General features: G+C 40.7%; 1 protein-coding gene across 1 annotated transcript in view; it reads right to left on the bottom strand.

Annotated features, from left to right (window-relative positions):
• The window catches only part of MYO16 (myosin XVI), a 401807-nt gene extending 384405 nt beyond the window's left edge, over positions 1-17402 (bottom strand). The window contains exon 1 of the mRNA XM_022576783.3: positions 17025-17402. Coding sequence (XP_022432491.1) covers positions 17025-17250 — 226 coding nt within the window. The 5' untranslated portion in view covers positions 17251-17402. The remainder of the gene's footprint in view (positions 1-17024) is intronic.
• Between the last annotated feature and the right edge of the window lie 8098 nt (positions 17403-25500).

Below are 25500 nucleotides of genomic sequence, written 5' to 3' on the forward strand. Positions count from 1 at the left end.
GAAGGCAACTCATCTTAACTCCTGCAGAGTTTCCAAAGGCAGAGAGCATGCTGCTCCCTACCATTTGTCCCACTTGGATAGGAAATTCAGAGGATGAACATCAAGGGCCTGAATTCTCAGGTTTAACATCAAGCTTTATTCTTTCTAAAATTCAACTTGGACATCAAATTGTGTTTGTGATCTTCAATTTATTAGAGCCAGAAGGTAATCTTGTTTTCTTATAGAATCAGTTTCAATTGAGAAGGAAATAGAGGCAATTGAGAAATCTATGTTGCCCCAGGGTATTCACAAATGGCTTCTAGAATTACACAGCTGGAGGGAGGTGGAATTATAGCTTCTTATATCATGTGCCAATTCTGCATGAAGCGGTTCACTTATCAGACACAGATTTCTTGCTTGTAGCTGCTTCTCATGAGAGTTTCGTCACGGATTGTAATGTGTGGGTTTTTCCTTTTTTTTTTTTTTTTTTTTTCTTCGTATTTCCAGACATTGCTAAATAAGTCGGTAGCACGCTATTCTTGCCCTCAGGGGCTACTACAAGGAGGAAGGAAGGGAGAAGGTTTCTACTCTAAACCATAATGCCAGACACTGCTTGGAACAGAAAGTCACTGAGGACATAACCTTGTCCTGAGTCGCAGAGAAGAGGAAAGATAAGGCATTTATATCAAGAACGATATTAGAAGGCAGATATAAGTAAGCGAATCTAGATCCATGAATAAAATGCAAAGGAGATTGCTTTTTGGGATTGCCAAGCAGAAATATTACTATTTCAGCTTAGGAAATCCGGGAAGATTACTGAATTCAAGCCTTGAAAGATGAATAGAATGTAGACATTTGGAGATGGAGTTAAAAATAAGAAACAGAGTGAGGAAATTGAGAAGCAGGAAGCCAGCCACTATACTCAAGACCTGGCAACATCTTTGTTAGACCAGGTTCATCATGCTCTCCATAGGGGTGATGGGGGTGTTTGAAACAGGACAATTATCTTTTTGTCATTGCCCCAAAGACTGTGCAATGTTTAGCATCTCTGTCCCCTGGACAGAGAATTTCAGTAAGTCCCAAGACTAAGTGTGACAAACATGCCCAGTTGAGAACCTCCAGGATCAAACGAAAACTTCAGCAGGCATCAAAATCCCCTGGAGGGCCTCTTAAAACACAGCTTCCGGCCCCAGCCCAGAGTTTCTGATTCAGCAGGTCTGGGACGGGGCCTGCCAGCCTACGTGTCTAACAAGCTCCCAGGTGTGGGCGATGCTGCTCTCCTGGGACCACTCTTGGTTTTGTGTCAATGGCGCACAAAACAGAGAAACAGAGAATATTATCAGAATGACGAAATCACGGAGGGCCATGAATAGTAACAAGGTTATAGGGAGAGAGAGTCTCTGAAATGCCTATAACTGAACTCCTGCTACTCCACTCAAAACTTAAAGGGAAGGAAACATACAGCACCTGGATGGCTTTAGAAATCTCTTATGAGAAAACACTATATATATATATATATATATATATATATATGTATATATATATATATATATATACATATATATATATATATATATATATAATCCTATCGCATTGACTGCATTACATTTACTGGCTGAGTAATAACAGGGAACTCACGTTCACATTCTCCATGAGAGGAAAGCAGAAAGCTGAGGCCTATTAACAAATCAAGACTAAGGGGATGGATTCTCCTTCTGGGCTGTAGCTCCATCAATCAAGGACCCTGCCTACTTTTGCTCACTCTTACCTGCCTAGCATCTAACACTCTCCTGGGTATCTATATGCAATGAAAAAAGTTAACAAATGAATGAACGAATGAGAGCTGATACAACACCAGAAGTGAAGAGCAGGCAACAGAGCAAGGGGAAGTGATGTAAAAACTGTAAAAATCCTTTTCGGCAACCGAACGATATGCAGGTAGGGGGACAGAACCCTTTCCTGAAACTCACTAGTGGGATCTGGAAAGTGGATGGTAAAGGCTCATGTTCAGTTTAGACAGGAAACATCAAACATAACTATTAGGTTTCAAACTGGAGATTCGGGAAAAACCCATGATACATTGACAAATGGGCATGTAGAGGGCGGGGGAGGACATTTCTGTGAGCAAGGAGAACGGGAATGTAGAAAAACAGGGTAGCATTGTTGGGTGTAAGTAGTTTTAGATGTCTGTGTGGTTTTTGATTAAAAATGCAAGAGGAAAAATTAGAATAGTGACCAGACTTTGGAAAATCTAATTTGGAAATTACCCCATGAAAAAGACCAAAGGCCATAAAGACATTTGACACTTTTCATTCAGAAATCCCATTGTCAGGCTTCCCTGGTGGCGCAGCGGTTGAGAGTCCACCTGCCGATGCAGGGGACACGGGTTCATGCCCCGGTCCGGGAAGATCCCACATGCCACGGAGCGGCTGGGCCCGTGAGCCATGGCCGCTGAGCCTGCGCGTCCGGAGCCTGTGCTCCGCAACGGGAGAGGCCACAACAGTGAGAAGCCCGCGTACCGCAAAAAAAAAAAAAAAGGTATTAGGAAGAGACTTCACTCATTACTTATTCACTAAACAAATGTCAATTGATTATCTACTTTGTGCAAGGCTGTGTTCTAGAAGCTGAGGGAACAGCAGTGAATGAAACAAAGAAAGCTTTTGCCCATGTAGTCCTACATTCCACTGGGAGAAGACAGACACAAACAAACAAGGAATTTGTTGCATGGTGATAAGTGCAATGAAAAAGAAGGAAACCTGGTGAGTGGAGAGGGTGAGAGGGATATGGGGAGAGCCTGGTTCAGGTCAGAGGATCAGAGAAAACCTCTCTGTTCAGGTGACATTTTAGCAGAGGGCTGAAGGAGCTAAATGAAGGATCCATGCAGAACTAGAACAAGAGGTGGTGCAAAGGCCCTGAGGTAGGAGCATGTGTGGCATTTTGGGGGAAAGATAAGCTCAGAGTGGCTCAGGAGGAGAGTGTAAGAGGAAAAGGGGAGAAGGTGACATCAGAAAATTGACTGGACTGAGGCAGGATGGGGGCTGAGGCTGTAAGGTCTTCTTGCCAGTGGGAAGGGTTTTAGATGTCATTTCTAAGTGAGCGTAGAAGCCACTGAAAATGTGTAGGCAGAGAGGGGCACTAAAATAGTTTAAGTGTTAGAAGGATTATTCCGGCTGCTGGAAAAAATAGATTGAAACAAGGTGATACTGTAGGAGGCTACTGCAATGATCCAGGCAAGAGATGATGATGGCTTAGAGGAGAGTGGCCGCAGAAGTGCTGAGAGGTGGTCCAATTATGAAAGCCGTTCAAAGGTAGAGGACGAGAGAAAGAGAGACATCAAGAAAGATGCCAAGAAGTTGGCCATGAACACCTGGTAAAATGGAGTGATTCACTGAGTTGGAAAGACGGGGAGGAGGCTGTCTTGTCAGGGAAAACCAAGGGTGTGGGATGGGCAGGTTGTACCAGAAGCCACAGGATATTCTGTAGGAAGTCTGACATCCAGGGAAGAGATCTTGGCTGGGGATAAAAATTAAAGTCCACAGAATACACGTGGCATGGAATGTGATTTCCTAGAGATGGCGGGTAGAAAGAGAAAAGCTCTAAAGTCTTGGGGTATTATGGAGTTCAAAGTTTGGAAAGCTGAAGAGTCATCTGCAAAGAAGCCTGAGAAGATGGGACCAGTGAGGTAGAGAGAGAACCGAGGAGACAGAAGAGGTCTAGAGGCCCAGTGAAGGGAGGGATGATGGAGGATGGCATCTGCTGCTTCTAGATGACCTTGGTGGGGACTTAGAAACCTCCCACGCACTTGGCAACAAGGAGGCCGTTGATAAGAGCAGGTAGCAGGCTTGGTGGGATTGCTGGGAGTTTGGGTCAGAAAGTGACCAGTGAAATGAAGGGGACGTGGCTTAGTTCAGTTTTCTTTTCTTATCACTTTGGAAAATATTACAACGTATCTTTTTCTATGCAAATGATCCTGTGCTGTGGATAATGAAGGGGGACCTGGGAGAATGATGACCTTGAGAAGGCCAGAGGGAGTGGGTCTCCTGGGAGAGTTTGGACTTTGCTGCCAAAGAGCTGCTTTACAAAACAGTATTTATAAGTTTTGAATTCCTAGAAACTGCCTGCATATTGAAAATCCTCAAGAAAAACTCTGATAATATATTCTGTTCTGTCCGTTCCTGCACGCACTAAATGACTTCTCTGATCTTACAAATGGCAAGTCTACATTTTCCCTGTAAAACATTTTACTTTGGAGCACACAACAGTCATACTGTCAAAGTCAAATATGATCTACAGATTGTCTTGCTGCTGCTCTGGTGCCTTCAGCAGCAGGCTGGGACTCTGACAGACTGTGCTCTTTTCCTATGAAAATTACCATTTTTCATAGACTTTTCTGAGCACAATGACTCAGAGAACCCTTGGTTTATACGAGCGGCAGCAATACTATCTAAAATGTGATGGATTGAAGACCACAGCCACAGCGTTAATTCAGTGAACTAAAATGGTTTTTTTTTTTCAGTTTCAATTTAATTAAAACTTGAGAGTATGCAGAGTAAGAAATTACAGATTTCGGGTTCTGCCATTAATTCTCATTAGACATTGACCTTAGTCAGAAGAGAGCAGGTCTAGGAAGTAACCTCATAGGGAACAAGACACGGACATACACTAGTGAGACTGTAAAACTATAAGACACGATTTTACTGCACATACCAGAATTCACTACTGCCTTCTTCTTCGCTAAAATATGAAAACTACTGGGTTAATTTTTTAATGTGCTTTTAAATCCAGTATTTCCCTTCTACGGTTTTTCTTATATTCGTGTAAGAAAATGATTTAAAAAAAAAAAGGAATGACACCTAAAAGAGTTCATGCTGCCATGTTGATGCTCTTGCCGCCATGCTGCCATTCCTTCGGATAACCAGGAAAAGCCTTAAGTCACTGTCCTGGGGGAGGAAAGTGGTGGCATTGTGCACACTGGGAATGTGAAGATTCATAAATGTCTCAAGCGCTCATCTGACATTAAACACATTTGGGTCAGACCAATATCCCCTGTCTCTTCTCTTCCACCTCCCAAGCTCTCTGCATAGCGCTCATGGTGTCTGAAGACCAATGCTAAGCTCCCCAACCCCAATCGTACTCAAGTGCCTGCAGTTCTGAAATTTTACACTCCTCCAGGACTTCAGGTCTTGGACCAATTTTAGTTTTAGCTTATTTTCCTGCCTCAGAAGAACCAAGAGATGCCATTCCCTTTGTCCCCTGCACCTCCCACTCCACCCTGACCCCACTGTCCCACTGCCCAACGATCCCCCCCCATAGACCTTAAGCACCGATGGCCTCTGTCTGCTGCAGCGTCTCTCCTTCCGCCAGGCTGCAGAGACCAGGCTCTATTTCTCTCGGCATCCCCAATACTTAGGCCACTGTTGGACACACTTGAAAGAACAGGCCCTTAATTTTGAATGAATGAGTTAATTAATTAATTCAATATGTTGAACACTGATACACTCAGGTTACCACTCACTCACTGATATTAAAGTCTCTCTGTAAAAACTAAGAGGAGAAGGATGACATCTGCTGAAGGTGAGGAGGCTGGTTTCAACAGTAAGAAAAAGGTCCTGACGTTTCATGTATAATATCACACAATATCATCAGGAAAAGCAACTCGCTCTTCAGCTAATTATTAATTCCAAACCCTTGTGCAGACCTCCAGGGCAGCCTAGATCTAGGAGCTCTACTCAGCCTTCTCTGCTCTCCCCAGATCCCTGGACTCTGGCTGATTCTGTTTAAGCAACACTAAGGTTATGGACATCTTCTACTAATAGCTCATTCCAGAAACAGTCTGGCCCCCAGAGAGGAAGATGTCCCGTTAAGCCACCCATCACGCTGTCTGCTCACCCCCCTCTGAGCCCTCCCCCGCGACGAAAGTCCCTGCTAGCCCTGATGACCCCTCCCTATAAAAGAAATCCCTTTTTCTATTTGATTTTGAGATGTCAAAGGTCCTGAGGTCAGTGTTCCTCCTATTTCAATAGCATCTATTAATTCCCTTTCGAATCGTAATAGCAGTTGCTCTTTATTATGTAGGTAGTAATACCTGACGGATGTAAATTCTTTGCATGTAATATTTAACTAATCCTCACAACCACTTATGAGAGATGTTCCCCTCTGCCTCTTAACCTTATTCACAGAAGAGGAAGGTAAGAATAGGAAAGTGGCCTGTCCCTGACCTGGGACACACAGCTCCTAAGTTTTAGGTTGGGATCCAACCCATCCTCCAAACGCAGAGTTAAAACCCTTGGTGCTAGCTTCCAGCAATGCTTCTACCATGATGCTCTCCTGTAAGAAACCTGCTTTTCTCTGCCTCTGTTCCTGCACTCAAGCTGTTTTTCACAGCCAAAAAGTCCTTTTCTCTCCTCTTACCAGACTCTAAAAATTTCCCAAAGAGCAGAGTTTCAGATTCACCCATTCCTCACCTCACCCCAACAAATGTCCACTGCAATTCCTTTTAAATGGATAGACTTCTGGTTTGGTTTTTTTTTGTTGTTTTTTTTTGCGGTACACGGGCCTCTCACTGCCGTGGCCTCTCCTGTTGCGGAGCACAGGCTCTGGACGCACAAGCTCAGCGGCCATGGCTCACGGGCCCAGCCGCTCGATGGCATGTGGGATCCTCCCGGACCGGGGCACGAACCCGCGTCCCCTGCATCGGCAGGCGGACTCTCAACCACTGCGCCACCAGGGAAGCTCTCTGGTTTGGTTTTTAAAGAACAGTGTATCTTTCCACCTAGATTATAAGTGCTTACAAAGCACATTTTTTCTCTACATTTTTTCAGTCACTCTCAGTACCCAGTAAAGTTGTGACTTCACAGCAGGCAGTTAAAATAATTAATAATTCTCAGGAGTATGAATTCAGTATTGGTAAAATATTAAGCCACTCATTAAATTCATACAGAATCCCACAGAATTTAAAGGCACTTAATTTCCAGCTATTTACGATTTTATAACCAGTTTTGAAATGGGCACCTTTAATTACCCAGCAGCTGTTACCTTCATGGAAATAATCACAGTCCAGGGAACATAGTTCTGTGAAATTCAAAACTGCCTGGGGTTGCTGGATTCAGCATGTACATAAGCTATACACACTTAGCCTTCCAGATCTCTGACGCAGACATACACCTGGACCTTAAAAGCTCACCCTTTTCTCTAAAATCTAGACGTGGTCCTTTTGTTCCTGTGTCTGCCCCAGAAAATATCTTATCTGAGTTACATCTTCCCACATACCCCCACTCCCCTTCAAGTGAGAGGCACAGGTTCATTCTCAGCTTAGCTTAGAGGGTGTCTGTTCCCATATCACTGAGAAGTTAACAAGATAGGGATGGTTCTGATAAATTTGCCATTTCCTTCACTCTGCCCGAGCTTCGTACTGCTTTAGAACACGGAAGATGCAGACAACAATATATTGTTATGTCTTTCCACTGGGAATATTCTTTCTCCCTATTTCTTCCTTAAAGACAAGACGGTGCTTTACATTTTCTTTACAACCCCAAATGTCTAATACCCAAGTCATTCCTATTGGTTGAATCCAACTCTTTTGGAGAACGTCTACCTATATTCCATGTCAAGTATATACTCCTTTGAGTTCTAGACATATTTATCCTTGTAGAGTACTCAACCACATCACACCCAATTATGTTCAGAATGAATGCAAGTAGGGAACAAGGGTTGGGTACCTACTTACTGGATTTGATCACTATTCTCAAGGTGGCAGAGTCTCAGTATCAATTTCTGTAGGTATCAGCTTAAATTTACTGAGGGACTGTCTCATTTTCTACCTGCCTGTTTGTGCAGCTGGTGATGGAGAGGTTAGGAAAGAGAGTGGGGCTGCATTTGGTAGAAATCCACAGCCTCCACTGGGGAAACAGTGCCAGAGCACATGGGTCATCTTCATAAAGCCAGCATCATTAGATGGTAGTGGTAAAAAATTATAATTAGTTCCTTCTTCATTTATACTCTAGATACTAATAAATATAAATGTTACATAAATTTTCAAAATTTTAAAGTTAAATAAATTTAGTGGTAGCCAACTACTTCATAATTTTAACTTCTGTGCCAATCTAGTAAATGCAGGGAAAGGGCTGGGCTAAGTATTCATGAGCTTTAAGTTAACCACAGTCTCATTTAATTTTTCATATATAAAACACTTAAGGAATATACGAAATTTATTCTTTGACCCAAGGCTTCACACTTGGTCTTAATGATTTACTTACAAAATTCTAAGTGGAGCCTCTCAGGAGATCACCCAACATATGGTAAGAATTCATTGCAGTCTAGGCATATTCTTAGAAGGCTCAGGATAATATACAGATGTCTGATACTTCTCATAAATTATTCAGGGGAGGTACAACCTTCAGTACTTTACAAATGTGCATCTAAATCAATGTGACCTCCAGATTTCTGGGCCATAAGACCAAGGGAATGGTGGTGACATTAACTGAAATAGAAAACAGAAGAGGAAGTTTTGATTTGGGAAATACATGGAGATAAATACTCAATTTTGAACATCATAAGTTAGAAATGTGAGGGCATCAGAATGGTGGCATCTGGAGCTGACGAGAAAAGTCTAGATATGATTTGGGAATCACCAGAGTAGGTGAAACGTGAGACCTTCCAGGGAGGATGGGTAGGAAGAGAAGAGTTAAGGTCGGAGCTTTGACCATGGACCTTAGACCATAGCCCTCCAAGGAACTGAGGACCAGGGGTTGGAGAGACAGGAGAAGGAAACAGAGTCTCACATTGCTTTAATTTGATAGTTTCCACTTTTCCTAAGTGAGGACTCAGAATTTTAAGGAAAATGGAGGTGCAAGTGAAGTCTGACATTACAGGTCTGTAACTGTGCTTGCAAGTGCTTTGTGTATCTGGAGTAAAACAGACCCTCAGTAAATATTTGGTATCTAAATTAATAAATTATCTTAAATTGTAGAAAGAAAAAAAGGGAGGGGAGCTGATCAGGGAAAGAGGAAGGAAAACACCAGAGCATAAAGAATATCTGTCCATGCCTTTGGCCCCTTAACAGTGGACGGAAATCTCCACTAGACAAGAGAAAGCAAGAATTCCAAATGGCAAATGGAAGGAAATCAACTTGTGAAGTGGATGATTTAGCTCATTTTAGCATCAGAAATAAGCTTGAGGGGTGATATATTAAGTGCTCTTACCACAAAAGAAAAAAAATCTAATTAAAAAAATGAAGGGGGTGGGAAGAAACTTTTGGAGGTGGTAGATGTTTATGGCCTTGATTCTGGTGATGGTTTCTCAGAGGTGGACATCTCCAGACTCATCGAGTTGTATATATTAAATGTGTACAAGTTTTTGCTGTCACGCATACCTCAATAAAGTGATTTTAAAAAAAGAAATCAACGTGAGAGACAGTGTAGTGTTATGAACAAAAACATGGCCTCTCAACTCATGTAGACCTGAGATGGTAATTAGTTCTTCTAAGGCTAATTATCCTCACGCATATAGCGGGGAGAATATCCTGCCTACTGAATACGGCTGCTGGAAGAATTAAGTGACTAAAATCATATAAAGCACAAACAGTGTTGAAAACATCTGTAGAATGCTAAATAGTAAAAGCATAATGAAGTCACTCCGTTGCCATTTATATTACTTTTAGTAAAAACATATTGTGGAGTAATTAGTAAAACATGATATTTGGGAGCAGCAGTTCTAACAGTGGAATTGCATTCTCATTTAAATATTCTCTGCATGTAGAGAAAATTTCTCTCTCTCTCTCTCTCTCTCTCTCTCTCTCTCTCTCTAATGTGGTATAACTCAAAGACAGTTAAATTGAAACCCCTAAAACAATTTAGAACAAATTTTCCTTTCTAGATGGAAAAGAATTATTGAATCTAAAATGTACTCCATTTTAGATTGATGGAGTACCTTAAAATGACAGACTACACACTAAAAAATCACCAGCTCTCAGAAGAGAACAATAAAGTGTCGAAGATACTAAACTTACACTTACAAAAATGCAACATTTAGAAAGTTAAACAAAAATCTGTGAATTGCTTGTTAATGAGATACTATAAACCTTAGCACAAATAGCATGTCATCCTTTGAAAGAGTATATTTGATCCTTTCCACTCTGCAAGCCAGTGAAAGAACTTGAAAATAAGAGATAAAATAATTTATACAAATACACACTCTGCAAAGTTTTTAACAATAATTTAAATGGAAAGAGTTTTTCTTATGGCAATATTTTTAACTTTCTCAGTTGTATAAATGTGTACATTGGACTATTTGGGTAGCTTAAGAATAAATGAAAATATGACTACCATGACTAAATGAAAACTTTGTCCTGGATACATTTCCAGAAAAAGTAAAACATGTGCTAGAGAGGTTTTAATGCCTCTGAAGAGATTACTCGCCCCTTCAATGCAATTTAATATCTTCCATTTGCAAGGAATTAATATTTTTCCTCTGATAAAGTGAGGTATACTGGTACTCAGGTGGAATTTTCCAAGGTAGACAAGACTCAAAAGAAGTGATAGATATAGATAGATATTTCATTCTTGGGTCAGCTCCAAGTATGAAATTTACCACCTGTTACAGACTAAATTTTTGTGTCCCCCCCAAATTCATATACTGAAGACCTTCAATGTGACATTAGGATTGGGGGGCCTTTGGGAGGTTTGGGTAAGGCCATGAGGATAGGGTTGCCGTGATGGGATTACTACCCTTATAAGAAAAGAAAAGAGACAGGAGCACTCTCTCTCTCCACCATGTGAGGACAGAAGAAGGTAACCACCTTGAAGCCAGGAAGAGAGCCCTCACCAGGAACTGAACTGGCCAGCATCCTACTCTTAGACTTCCCAGCCTCCGGAACTGTGAGAAAGAAATGTCCGCTGTTGAAGCCACCGGGTCTAGAGTATTTTGTTATGGCACCCTGAGCTACGACAACCTCTGTGGACAGAAATTTTTATTTTATATTGCAATAATGTATATACTTAAAATGTTAATAATTTATTACAAATCAAAACTCTTGCGGAATTCTAAGTCATTCAACTATTTCTTCATCATTTGATGCTAATGCTGACCTCAGTTACTGAACATCATCTTTGCTTCCATCAGTAACAGAAAGTCTTTCCTGGGAGAGATAAATTTATATAAGTGGTATTGGAGGACATTCTTCTCTAAGAATCTTCAGAAAATGCTTGTGTTTTTCTGCCCTAAAGAATAAACAGGGTAGCGTATAGGAAGGGTTTATTACAGTTCGTCGTGCATAGCAGGAGTGCAAAGAATATTGTGGCGTGTGCATGATTTTTTTTTTCTGTTTCCTGTTGTACCCGTCACTCTGAATACCTTACACGGGTCACTAGACCAAGCAAAATGTGGAGCTACAGGAGAATTTCAGGGTAGTAAATCAGAGAGTTAAGAATAAAAACAAAGAAATGGAGAGGCCGTGACAACCCGTGATCTTTCTTTTTTATTGTTCAGATCTAATTTTACCTATAAGTCCTTTTTTTATACTGTCTCTCTCTGGTCCATTCATCCCCCCCACTCTTCCATGTTCCCCTCTTTCCTTAAGCTCCAATTCCTCCTCCCCAGCCCCACTCTTAGCTGACAGCCACAGCTCTTCCTTCAGCAAGAGTATGATGCAGGAAGAGCCTCCATAAGCACCCGTCACCACGTCCTCCACCCATGACCCTAGACTGGAACTTCTCAACCCTCTGTGGGCACCACGACACCTGAGACGTTTTTGAAAACTGCCTTCGCCCCACTCCAGACACACTGAATCCGAATCTTTACGGGTAGGGCCCAGATGTTGAAATTAAAAATATAATCTCCCCAGATGACCCTAGCATGCAGTCAGGGCTAAGAACTACTGCTATCGTTGGTCTTCGCTAAAGCAAACCCTCCATCTAGGTCTCAAATCTCATCAGCATTTGCGAACTCAAGGACCTCACTCCAGCAATTTTCTTCCCTGTGCCGATGCCACAGGTTCTCCCCTCTCAGATGAATTATTGTTTTCAGCATACACACAAGCTGTTATTTCTCCCATCATTAAAAAGACCCCTGATTTCTCTTCCCTCTGTAGGGGTCCCTTATCATTTCTCTCCTCAGGGATATATTAGTTTAGGATGAATATATACACACTACTAGATAAAAAAGAGAAAACCAACAAGGACCTACTGAATAGCACAGGGAACTCAATATTTTGTAATAATCTATCAGGGAACATAATTCGAAATATATATATATATATATATATATATATATATATATGTATGTATATGTATAACTGAATCACTTTGGCGTCCACCTGAAACTAACAACATTATAAATCAACTATACTTCAACTGAAAAAAAAAACTCCTTTAAAGAGCTCTGTATATTCTCCGTGTCCATTTCTGTTTTCCCCTCTGTTAGAACTCAGTCCTTTAAGATCTCTGCTTTTTACAATTCACCAAAACAAATCATCTCCATATTTCTAACCATAGTGGTCAAGTCTCAGTCTTCCTCCTGTGGGACTAAGCAGTTGTGCTGGAAATAGCTGATCACTCTTTCCTCCTTGAAAATTTCTTATCATTTAGCTCCAAGAAAAGCACCCTCACCTCATTTTTCTCCTTTCCTCTTCTGGTAGTTCTACCTCATCTCACTCAATTCTTAATATTGGAATTCCCTGGGACTCAGTCCTTGTTCTTCCTATAATGTTATCTAAACTCATTCCCTAAGTGATATTATAGAATCGTTGGGCTACATGTTCATGTGTCTCAAGTTTGTATCTCCAGCCAACACGACACCGCCTTTCTTATTCTCACTTCCTAGAGGCACCCCTAACACAGTTAAGAGCATTTAGCTTTTCTGATTGTTCAGGGCATAACAAGCTTGATATTATCCATGAACCTCTCACTCCCCGTGGCAGGCAGGATTTTATTTTTTTAATACATCTTTATCGGAGTATAATTGCTTCACAATGCTGTGTTAGTTTCTGTTGTACAACCAAGTGAATCAGCTATACGTATACATATATCCCCACATCTCTTCCCTCTTGCGTCTCCCTCCCACCCTCCCTATCCCACCCCTCTAGGTGGTCACAAAGCACGGAGCTGATCTCCCTGTGCTATGCGCCTGCTTCCCACTAGCTATCTGTTCTACATTTGGGAGTGTATATGTGTCCATGCCACTCTCTTCGTCCCAATTTACCCTTCCCCTCCCCGTGTCCTCAAGTCCATTCTCTATGTCTACGTCTTTATTCCTGCCCTGCCACTAGGTTCATCAGGACCATTTCTTTTTGGATTCCATATAAATATGTTAGCATACGGTATTTGTTTTTCCCCTTCTGACTTACTTCACTCTGTATGACAGACTCTAGGTCCACCCACCTCACTACAAATAACTCAATTTCGTTTCCTTTTATGGCTGAGTAATATTCCATTGTATATATGTACCACATCTTCTTTATCCATTCATCTGTCAGTGGACACTTAGGTTGCTTCCATGTCCTGGCTATTGTAAATAGAGCTGCAATGAACACTGTGGTACATGTCTCTTTTTGAATTAGGGTTTTCTCAGGGTATATGCCCAGTAGTGGGATTGCTGGGCCACTGTGGAGAACAGGATGGAGGTTCCTTAAAAAGGCAGGTAGGATTTTGATTCCAGAATTTTGCCCTCTGATGTTATGCATGTGAGTATGTTACATTATCTGGAGAGAGGAAATTAAGAGTGCTAATGAGCTGACCTTAAAAATAGGGAGATCACCCTGGATTATCCAGGTGAGCCCAATGCAATCACAGGAGTCCCTAGAAGTGGAAGAGGAAGGCAAAAGATTTGGTCAGGGAGATGCAAGCAAGGACAGGAAAGAAACAACAGTTTGAACCATGAGCGGCAGATCCAATCTACCGTTGCTGACTTTGAAGATGGAGGACGAGGCAAAGATTTAATGGATGCAGATGGCCTCCAGAAACTGGAAAAGTCGAGGAAACAGAGTATCCCCTAGAAACTCGAAACAGGGAGCAGCAGCCCTGATGGTACCTTGATTTCAGCCCAGTGGGACCCACACCAGGCTTCTGCCCTATGGAACTATATGATAATACATTTACGTTATTTTCAGCTACTAAATTTGTAGTAATTTGTTATGGCAGCAATAGAAAATTATTATACTCCCAATCACCAGTTCATTAGCATTTCCTGTCAGCTCTATTCTAAAAATATACCCCCAAATTGACTATTTCTCACCACATCCGTGTTCCATTTTGGTCCAAGCCACCATCATCTCTTGCTGAATTTATCAACAGAGCCTCCCCACCGGTTTCCCTGCTTTTGCCTTCAAAATCCTTCAATCAGTTCAGAATGTGGCAGCCAGGCTGCTTCTGTTAACTCATAAGTGACAGCAGGTCTGTCTTCTGCTCAAATCTCCCAATGGCTTCAGCAGGCACTAGGGACAACAGCCAGAGTCCTTCTGATGACCCTCCCAGCCTCCATGTGGTCTGGCTCTTCTCCATCTGCTCCTACCACACTGGTTTCTCCAGCAGGGGCTCTGACCTCACCTGAAAAGCTCCTTCCCTGATATACCTTCAGGAGGTAACTGTGAGCTCCTCAGCATTTATCACTATTTACCAAACTACATGTTCAACTTTATCTTTTTATTTGTGGTCACCCACACGAGACAGCTGAGCATCGTGTAGGTAGCGATTTTGTCTATTCCATTCATAGCTGTCTGGACCATAAGAAAGACTCAGTAGATATCTGATGAATGAGTGTACTTTTCCCATGGAATATGACTGTTGGGTCTGTTCTTTTGCCCCAATTCCCACTGCTACTACCCCAACCAAGCTCACTCCGTTAACATTTCATCAATGGATTCTTAGTGGGTGTCTTGGCTTCCAGTTCTTATTCTCACCCTTCAGTGCATCCCTACGGTTATTTATTCCTGGTTAACCTTTGCTAAAAACCATTTGTAGCATATGAATTTTCTTCTTAGGTCTATACGATCATTCCCATTGCATTCTGCTTTAAGACCAGACCTTGAGGCATCCCCACTGAAGGTATCTACTTAAAACCACCTTTGCAGCTAATATCTTCACTTTCCACTCCTTTCAGACAGACCTCCTTGTGTGGGACTCTCACTTCTTTGCAGCTGTTCACCCCGCACTGCTGCCCAACGGTTTTCTTCTTTCCTTCCTTCAAAGATCTAAGCTCTAAGCAACCATCAGGATCAGAGTTTCTCAAAAATCACAGTCACCAAAAAACTTTGCCTAACTACTCCACTTCCACCAGACTTCATTTTTACTCATTTATTGTTTTTTTTAATTGACGTTTTTTTCTCTCTTTGTACTTGGACTGGAGTCTTTCTGAAGATAGGATTCATCTCTCTTCCTGCTCTTTGGTCACCCAAGTGACAGCCCAGTTCCAAGCCTATAGCAACTCCTTAAAAAGTATTAACTCAGATTTTATGACTTCAGTGTCTTTGCAAAATATTATAATACATAACACAATATAATATATAATAGATTCCTCTTGTTCTCTGGGCTTACTATTTTACCATGCTTTATTTCTTTTTAACACTAACTTAGGTGTTATTCTTTTCCTGTAGTTATTTTACACAGAAGTTTTTATAACTTTGTAAATAGTTTCTTGTTGTTTCTTTCCTGTTAAATCGATACAGGGCTTAAATCCACCTGCGTTCTAATTTAGGATTTCTCCAACAATTGGAGACAACAATTAGTTTACCTCTGGGTAAACTTGCTCACTCTTTCCCTCCACACTACTGGAAAGTCCTGGAAGGGGCAAGAGGTGTGGTGAACCTGGCAGACAGTCCCCTGCCCCTCGAGGGGCTTATAGCTTCACAGAGCAGATGGCCATTCAACGAAGAGCTATAAGTGAGAAGAGAATAATAAAATAGGAGGTAAAAGTGCTCTGGGACAGCTTGCTAGAGGATGTGGTGCCTTGGCTGCATTGCAGTTCCTTCACGTGTAAAAGGAGAGGTTGTATGACGTGATCTCTTAGGTCCTTTCCAGCCAGGAGATTCTCTGCCACTCATTCCATTTTAAGAAAAAAAAAATCTCAGAGCTTCTCAGAGTCTTCTAGTTTGACTAGCATGCCCACACAAAACCATAAAAAGAACTACTTTCGTCTTATTATTGCTCTTATTGTATAGGATGGGCTGTCAGTTTTCTTAGATCCACAATTCCTGTTGAAAGCTTTGGGACCAATGTTACTAAATTTATTATTTTTGCAGACTGGACAGGTTAGAAATATAAATAGCTCTGGGACAACTTTGCCACTGTCACCCAAGTTACAAAAAAAACCCTTGTTTTTCAGAGATTTTGATTTTGAAATGTAGTTAATGGGTCATGGGTCTGTACTCGTTGCATACCTGCTTTCGATTAACTCAACCAGTAATTTTAGAGCCAATCAAGATAAATTAACATATATTTGCTTCTTCGAAGCTTTCTACATTTATACCTACAGCTGGAAAGTCTCTCTCACATTAGAACTTTGGAAAGTAGATTCTAAAAGCAAACAAAAAAAAATTCATACAAAAGAATACACAAAAATCAAGAAACTTCATAATCTTGTAAAGGCAACTGAAATTTGGATTGAGTATGCTTAATAAAATTTGATACAACAAGCCAACCGCCTTTAAGGGATAAGCCGACTGATTCTTCTCTCTTAAGAGTTTTGGGGGGAAGTGACTTCACTTCCCAGGTATGAAATAATAAATTTCACAACAGGATCTCATCATCAAGGAAACAATTTCATTGGGAAAAAGTTTCATTATCGATTTGAATCAACAACTTGCTTTTCAGGCAGGTAATTCTTAAAAAAACATATACAACGATTTTACGAAAATTTTGCCTTTTTTTCACTTTTACGAGGAGACTTGGGACTTTTAACTATGTTCACTGAAACGAGTAATTTTTTCTTGAATATTTCAGACAGTTAAAAGAAAACTTCTAATATTTAAAAGAAATTCTATCTCCCACTTCCCCACCAAAAAACAACAAACCAAAAATATGAAGCACTACATCAGAAAACGATTTTCTTGTCGTTACCTTCTTTGTCATCATGGTGGATAATTGCATCCTGCATCATGTCAGCAAGGTTAAAATGAACTTTTTGATTCTTCCCACGCTTCAGCTTTTTCAGGAGCCCCTCCTGCTTCTGAAAAGCCTTCTCTCTTTCATAGTAGGCTTTGACTTGTTCACAGCGCATGCGTTTTACCAGCCGCTGCCTTTGGCCCAGGGGGAGGGACTCCAGCAAGCACTGGTCAATTTCCATTTCATGGGATCGAAAAATGTTACATAGCTGAAAGCAACCTGAAAGAAACACAATGGAAAAGTCACTAGACCTACTGCTACAGCCAAGATAGCAGCACTGCAAGCATCGCCCATCACTCAAGCTGGAAACCCATTCAGTCCTCTTTGTGCGAGACAACTAATACAAACACTTTTTAGAGATTGCAGGAAAAGCAAAGAGAGTTGATGTCCTACCCAAGACTGCATAGTAGTAAAACAGATGACACAGATATAGATGGGTAATTTTGCTCAACATAATTACTAACAATCCATCCTTTCCTGTTTCTTTAAATCTCTACCAAAGGCTTAAATGTTTTACCATGGCGCTAGGTCGCTTCTAACTGAGTAATGCCAACTAAACTTTACATGCTAAATTTTGGCAGAAAGCCATTCCAAGTTTTGGAGAACAGCCTAATAAAACTGGTTTTCCACGTCGTGATGACTCTGCTAACCTAATGTAACAGAACACATGTATGCCATCAATTGTTTATATGACACAGTGATCATTTTCCACAATTTATTGCTGAGCCCTTTTCCTTGTCATCAGTGACATTCATTCCTAAAAGACCTAATGATGGTTAAATATAAAGATTGTGCAATGGAAGAGAGATTTTTCTCTTGGCAACTCAGAATTGTGCGTATGGAATTGCTGCTGTCATAGTCTTTGTCTTATTAATATAGTGGTTAGCAAAGTGAGCTGTCTGTCCTGGACCTGAAAATCATCCCTTTCTATTTCCTATAAACACCACCCAAAGCACCTGTAATGGAATTGTACAAACTCGTATTGAAACTGGACAGAACCCTGTGGGGCCCTACTGGGTACAAAAGCCTTTCTGTGTCCCCTGTTTCTTGTTTGTAGGAAAGAGGTTTCAGCCTCCTAGACCTTCCCTGAGTTCCAAAGGGCGTTTCAAGCAGTTACTAACTAGACGAGTGAGGGAATGCAGAAACAAGGGAAAGGCAGTCCAGAAAGAACAGTGCAGGGAAGGGGCAGGGTCCTGGTTCCTCCTGAGGGGATATACAGAACAATCTGATACATATCTCTGAGTTCTTCTACAGGAACTAAGCCCCCACACAGAGACGGAGGATGGTAACTTGAGGCTGAGCACAGGCATGTGGAACCCACACTGGCTGGAACCTGAAGGCTGATGACCGAGATTCCCGAACACCACCCTGTTACCTCCCCACCAATCAATCAGAGGAAGGTCACACAACCCAGCAGACCTCCCTGCAAGTTTTGCCTACAAAAACTCTTCCCTGAAACCCACTGGAGAGTTTGGGTCTTTTGAGCACAAGCCACCCATTCGCCTTGCTTGGCCCTGCAATAAACATTTCCCTACTCCAACTCTGACTTGTTTGGCCTCACTGAGCATCAGGCACACAAACTTGGGCTTGACAACAGTATATTTACCACTACATTAAAATTTTACTATTGGCAGAAAATAAACGTTGAACCACTGAACACTAGAATGTGGCTCACAAATACAGGTTCAGATAACCGTGTGTATGTTCTTCTCTTAAGATATATCTGATGTAAGTCTCAGGCAAGTAAAAGTAACTCTGCATGCACAAAAATGTGGCTGATTATAAGCCACATCTGGAAAGATCGTACCATAAAGGTCTACTTCATCTTTGGAAAGATGCTCTATTCCTTTGACAGCACGTCAAATTGTGACAATGCTATTTTCATTTCTATTTCGCTTGACACTTGGCAAAACTTTATTCTCACAAACACCAGGCATGACCATCCCTGTTGTGTAGGCAACGAAAACTACGTTGAGGGAGGCTGTGACTTGTCCAAGACCATGATAAAGTTGTAAATGTCCCATAAAGGCTTAAGACAAAGACAAGATAAAAGACAGTGATTCTTGAAAGCCAGATTTTACATATATATGTGTATACATATGGAGAGGGGAGAGCAGCAGACTTGGGGAACTGTGTTTTCATTGTTCATTAGCATTTGACAAAAGCTCAATGTTTTAGAATCATATATTTTCACAAAACTCTTCAGCAGTCTTTGCAAGAGTGGTGTTAGAAGCATCAGATAGCTACTCACAGAACATTCCCTTCCCAGTGGCCCGAACACAAAGCGACACCAGGGGTTCTGAAATGGTGACAAATTGCTCTGGAGTATGACTGTCTGTGAGGGCTCATTAATAATGGAAAGGAGATATACTCCACTTTCAAACCTGTTTAGAAAATATCATTGGGTTTGATTTATTAACTTGGATGCTCAGGAAACTGTGACTTTCCAGGTTTGTCAGTGGGCACCCAGGGAATCATTGGAGCCACTGAAAAGCCTAACGAGGTAAAACAAATGACATCGCAGAGCATCCTGTGCTTATCAGCATGCAGTCCAAGAGGGAGGTTAATCTAATAAAGCCAACGGTCCTCTCGTTTTTCGCTCTTAAAGGAAGGTCTCATGGTGAAATTTTCAATTAACTTCTGAGGAGTCTGTGGATATAGCTGGTGATTCATTGAGCAATCCCTCTCCTCCCTCAAAAAGAAGTACCGAGGGTTGTTCCTAAACTAATCTTCTTATGATCTGGAAAATCAAAAGCCAGGGCTGTCAAATTTCAAACCCATACATATATAAAATATTGATGTTTAACACATTTTTGGTTAAATAATTCCACATGCTTTGATTTCAAACGGTCTAAACTTTGACGTATTTTATATTCTGAAAATGTACTGGGCACTGTGACTTTCTTTTGGCTAATTATGGGTGGATCAGCTATGTCGTGTATATGTGCTATATGGATCTCTAAGACAGCACACTAAAAATAGCAGAGTTATGGGAAATATAGTTTTGAGGCAGTCTACTCAGAGTCTACAGAATTTCATCACCAGGGCACTAAGAACCACAAGAACTAATTCCTCAGGTGATAATCTGGACGGCCCAGGCGGAGGACAGGAGTCTGAACTGGGCCAGGCTAGTTTGCTCCTGGGACAGGAGTTCTGGGCAGGCACTGGTTTCCAACTGTGTGACGGGTTGATGGGGTTCCGCCTGCCCAGTTAGTGACCGGGGGCTCTTCCTGCTGACTATCCTACTTCTTCTCCCACTATTTTGACTCTCTTTGCCTAGGAAAAAACACACATGAACTAATACAACTTCAACATTATTCAAACCTCTTTCTCACAGTAATATGAGTTCATTAGGATGACAAAGACACATGTATTAAGATAGGGCATATTTTCATTGTCGTGCAGACTGACTAGCTGAAACCAGTTTTCTCTTCTCCTTAGATGTGAGTGGACTTCATTTTTGAGCTTCCCAGACCAGGCTCATGAAAAATGCCCACACGCCTTTTACCACGTTCCGTCACTTCTGCCAGCTTGATGCCCAGGAGCTTGGTGCCTGAGGGAGCCACCTACCCAGATGGTGACAGTGATGGAGCCTTGGTTCCTCCAAGCGCCTTCCACCCATCAGCCCTTATCGTAACTTCTTATGAGCAAGAAACTAACTTCTATTGTGTGTAACCACTGATGTTTTGGGTTTTAACTCTGTGACAACCACAGCACCCTACCCAGAAGATGCTGTTGTTGAGGAATTATTTTCTTCACAGTGCTACATGGTGATGAAGAAAACATTAAAATTTTCTAGAATTTTGAATGAGAAGACTACTCCATTACTATTTACCGAGCGGAGAGCTGGTGAATTTTTAACAATCAGCTCTGGTGGGGTGGGAATGGAATCTTTGAATTATCGTGCATTTGCCTAGCATCATGGTACAAATACTCTGGGCATGGCCAATTAAAACCGACCACGTGACATCACTAAACTCAGAGATGGGACCCTCCAGAATCAGGGCAGGCCGGCTTTAGAACACCACTGCACCTTGCCCGCATGGGAGAATCAAGGGTTGTATGTGCATCAGAAAAAACAAATACTTGGAGAAAGATATTCCAGTATGATTTCCAAGGCGCGATTGAGGCAAACAGCATCAAGAATTACCCACTTCTCAAGAGAAAATAACGACATATATGTAATAACCTTTGCTCGGGATGTTTGACTGATTCAACCAACTTGTAGTCTGAGTTTCCATAGGAAGTAGATAAATACCCATACACTTTAAATGGCTTAATCATCAAAATGAGCTGCTCATAGAGGGCAGTGTTAAATAGTACAAAAACTAGTGGAATTCAAACTGGATTCCAATCTTAGATACAACATTTTCTATCTATGTCCTGGAGCAAAGTACTCAAGACTTCTAAGATTTTTCTTTTAGTATATAAAAAGGAATTAATATGTCAGGCTTTCTGGGATATTTTAAAAATAGGAGAAAGTTTGCAAAAAAGAAATGTCTGGCACAAAGTACTCAATGAATGGTAATTATTCTTGTTAGGAATATATTATGAGGATCTATGTGTCCCAATTATTGCATACACGGGATGTGTAAAGAGAATCAGAGAGAGGTAAAGGCACTTCCCACAAAGCGCTTCAATGGTACCTCTCCTTTTTATTTTCTGGAATTCTCCAGACACAAGGTCTTTGCATTTCTGTTCCCTCTGCCTGGAATGTTCTCACTCTGACAGCTGAAGACTGTGTAGTTAGCACCCTCTGTCCCCCAGGTCTGCACTCAAAACCCCCTTCTTCATGAGGCTCCCACAGGCTCCCACTTTACCTCTATTTGCAAATGTCCCCCGATAAAACTTCCAATTCCTATTTGCTGCTATGTTTTCCCCTTTAGTACTTATCAGTCTGAGTTATACTTCTACAATAGCAATTATTATAAATAATATACATATTATACTCATACCAATACTAACGCTGTCTACTAAAAAACGTACGTATTTTCTCGTTTATCTATAAGCACCACAAAGTCAGGAACTTGGGGTGTTTTATCCACTGCTTATTCTTAAGTCTCTGGAGATGTTCAATATTTTTGCTGTCGTTAAATGAAACTGTTTAATGGACCATTAGACAGCTGGCAGGAATATCATGTATATTACTAGGACCAGATCCAGAATTCAAGGTGTAGTAGATAAATGCTTATCACTTCTATTCTTACAGAAGGGCACACTGACACCATACTTCTCATCTAATTGTTTTTCCTCATAAAATTATCTGGCTGGATACAGTGTAGCCAAGTTTACCATGTACTGGATTTCCTGCTCTACAATGTGACTTTTTTGGGGGTGAGGGTGGGGAAGGAGATGCCTATACATATGACTGCCCTGCAATTCTAGATAAAAATGTACAGACATGTATCACAGCCAGAAGTCCCCGCTCAGCAAATGTGCATCTCCATATGACAAAAATTGAGAGCCAGCAGATAAAATACATAAAGGAAAAAGCCAAGATCTATATTCAGAAATAAATGTGCAATATCTATTAAAAACTTTAGTAGCCCCGTGCTTTGGCTTTGGAGGGTCCCACATAACGTGTTGACTTCAGGACTTTATATTGTAGCAAACCAAAAATATAAAAAATAAGTTAAGGGAACTAGGAAATGAACTCCTGAAATTATTCTACTATACAACTACCAGAAATGCTTTCATCTCAATTAGAATCAAAATCTTCATGTGGCCATGGCACACTCAATGTGGGAGATTTTTGTGCATCTCTCTCCATGACTGCTCGATTAAACAGGCAGAAAAAAAATTAGTAAAGGCATAGATAATTTGATCTAAAGGACATCAGTAGAAACATGCATCCAATTTTCAGGGAAAAAAGTTTTTTTCCAAGAATTCATGGATGATTTACAGAATTGACTATGTCTTAGGCAGCAAAGTAAAGCAAATTTCAACAAACAGTGACGAAGTGAAGTTAGACAGGCATTTTCTTAACCCAGTTGAGAACTTCATTTCAACCAGAGAAATGAAGCCGCACCTCCCATTAAGAAACTTAAAAGCTGATTCTAAATAAAGCATAGTTTAAGTAGAAAAACATGACAGAAATAATACATTTTTAGAACCAACCATTGATGAAAGAAAGTCTATATCAAATTCATGGATGAAACTAAACTAGCTCATAGAAATAAATCTAGAGCTTTAAATGTATATGTTAGAAAAGAATCCAGTCTTAGAATCAATGAGAAAGCCATCTGATTTGTAGTTAGAAAAGAACAATAAACGAAGCTCAACAAAAAAGAAGAAAATAATTAAATGAGGATATAAATGAATAAAACTGAAATAAGGAAAGAACAAAGATAAGGAAACACATGAGAAATGGACAATATCTAGAAAAATATAACTTATCAAGAATGACTCAAGAAGAAATACAAACTTTAATAGATTTATAATCATTACATTAGTTAAATTGTTACAATCTAATCAGCAAAAGAAAAAAAACTAAACAAACAAAACAAAGCAAACAAACAAAAACCATGTTCCAAATGATTTACAGGCCTTTAAGGAATGGGTAGTATGCATGTCTCCTCAACTCTCCTAGAGGATGGAAAAGATGGAAACTGTCTCAACTCATTTTCTGAGACTAACATAAACTTGATATCAAAACTAAATGAGGACATCACAAAAAAAGGGGTATAGATCAATCTCATTATACATACACATGCAAACAGCCTGTGTGCACATTAGCAAAATGAACCCAGGGGTGTGCAATTTGTTAGTGGAATGAAAGGATGGCTAATCGTAAAACATCTATGAATGCATGTTGCCACTTTATCTTCTGTTTCAAATTTAGAAAAGGGAGGCCCTCTATCATTGCTTATATTCTACCACAAAATGAAGGTTTTACTCAACATAGAAAAAAAGAAGAAGAAATAATGGACATAAAATATGGGTAGGAGGAGGAAAAAAATCAGTTATCATTGTAAACACTGCTACCTACATAGAAAAAACCCACACATTCTATGACTCAGCTATTAGAACTGATAGTTCAGAATTATGGTCAACACGAGTCAGTACTGGCAAAGAAGAAGAAAGCTGCATTGCTCCTGGTGCCCTGTCCAGATCCCCTTCCCAGGCTGGTACACCTATACCCTCAGCTGCTCTGAGTATTGGCTGGTCCTCTTCCCTGGAGAATTCCCTGCTGGGCTCAGTCTCCCAGGGAGTGGAAGACTCTACCCACATACCATGAGCCATAGTCGCTGAATGCCCTACACAGAGGTCCAAAAACATGTCCAGCTGACCCAAGGGGAAACGACCCTATGATGTGATTTACACCCTAGAGAAAAGTGAATTGAGGTGAATACAGACTTTACACAAGACTACACGGCTTTTCTACTCTTGTCTGCTCCGTGCCCTGCTTCCCTCACTCCCTGATGGATTCTCCCTGCTGAGCATTCCCTCAACAGACTGTGATGTGCTCCTGAATCTCCCCCTCAGAATCTGCTTCTAGGGGATGCAATCTAAGACATATAAGGCTTCCTATATTTACTTTAGTTTTCTATTAATTTTTGTGGTTTACTCCAAAAGGAAAAAATTTTTTCATAGATACAGAATCTATACACACTGAGCGTAATTAATGATGTACATGTTCAAAACTAGAAATAACAGCAGCACAAGAAATAATAAAACATGCAAAAGAATGAAGTTGGAGCCTTATTTTTCAGTATATACAAAAATTAACAGAAAACGGATTTGAGGCCTAAACATAAGACCTAAAACTACTAAATTCATTGAAGAAAAACATAGAAGCTTCACGACATTGGACTTGGTAATCATTTCTTGGATGTGACACCAAAAGCACAGGCAACAGAATGAAAAATAGACAAACTGGACTAACAGAAACTTTTACACAACAAGGGACACAATCAACGAAGTGAAAAGGCAACCCACAGAATGGGACAAAATGCCTATAAATCATGTACCCGATAAGGGGCTACTATGCAGAATATAAAAAGAATAAAGAACTCTTACAGCTCAACAGCAACAAAAATCAAGTAACCAAATTAAAAAATGGGCAAAGGACTTGAACAGACTTTTCTTCAAAGATGATATACAGATAGCCAAATAGCAAATAAAAAGATTCTCCAAATCACTGCTCATCAGAGAAATGCAAGTCAAAACCACAATGAGATATCACCTCACAGCCATTAGAATGGCTATTACCAAAGAAAACAAAACAAAGCCAGAAAATAAGAAGTATTGACAAGGATGTGGAAGAAATTAGAAACTGGAACCCTTGAGCACTGCTGGTGGGATTGTAAAATGGGACAAATTCTATGGAAAACAGTATGGAGGTTTCTCAAAAAGTTAAAAATAGAACTACTATATGATCTAGCAATCCCACTTCTGGGTATAAAACCAAAAGAATTGAAAGCAGGATCTC

This window comes from Delphinapterus leucas, chromosome 18 (assembly GCF_059928025.1).
Source record: "Delphinapterus leucas isolate spDelLeu-1000000601 "Yukka" chromosome 18, BTC_Dleu_Yukka2, whole genome shotgun sequence".
Lineage (NCBI taxonomy): Eukaryota > Metazoa > Chordata > Mammalia > Artiodactyla > Monodontidae > Delphinapterus > Delphinapterus leucas.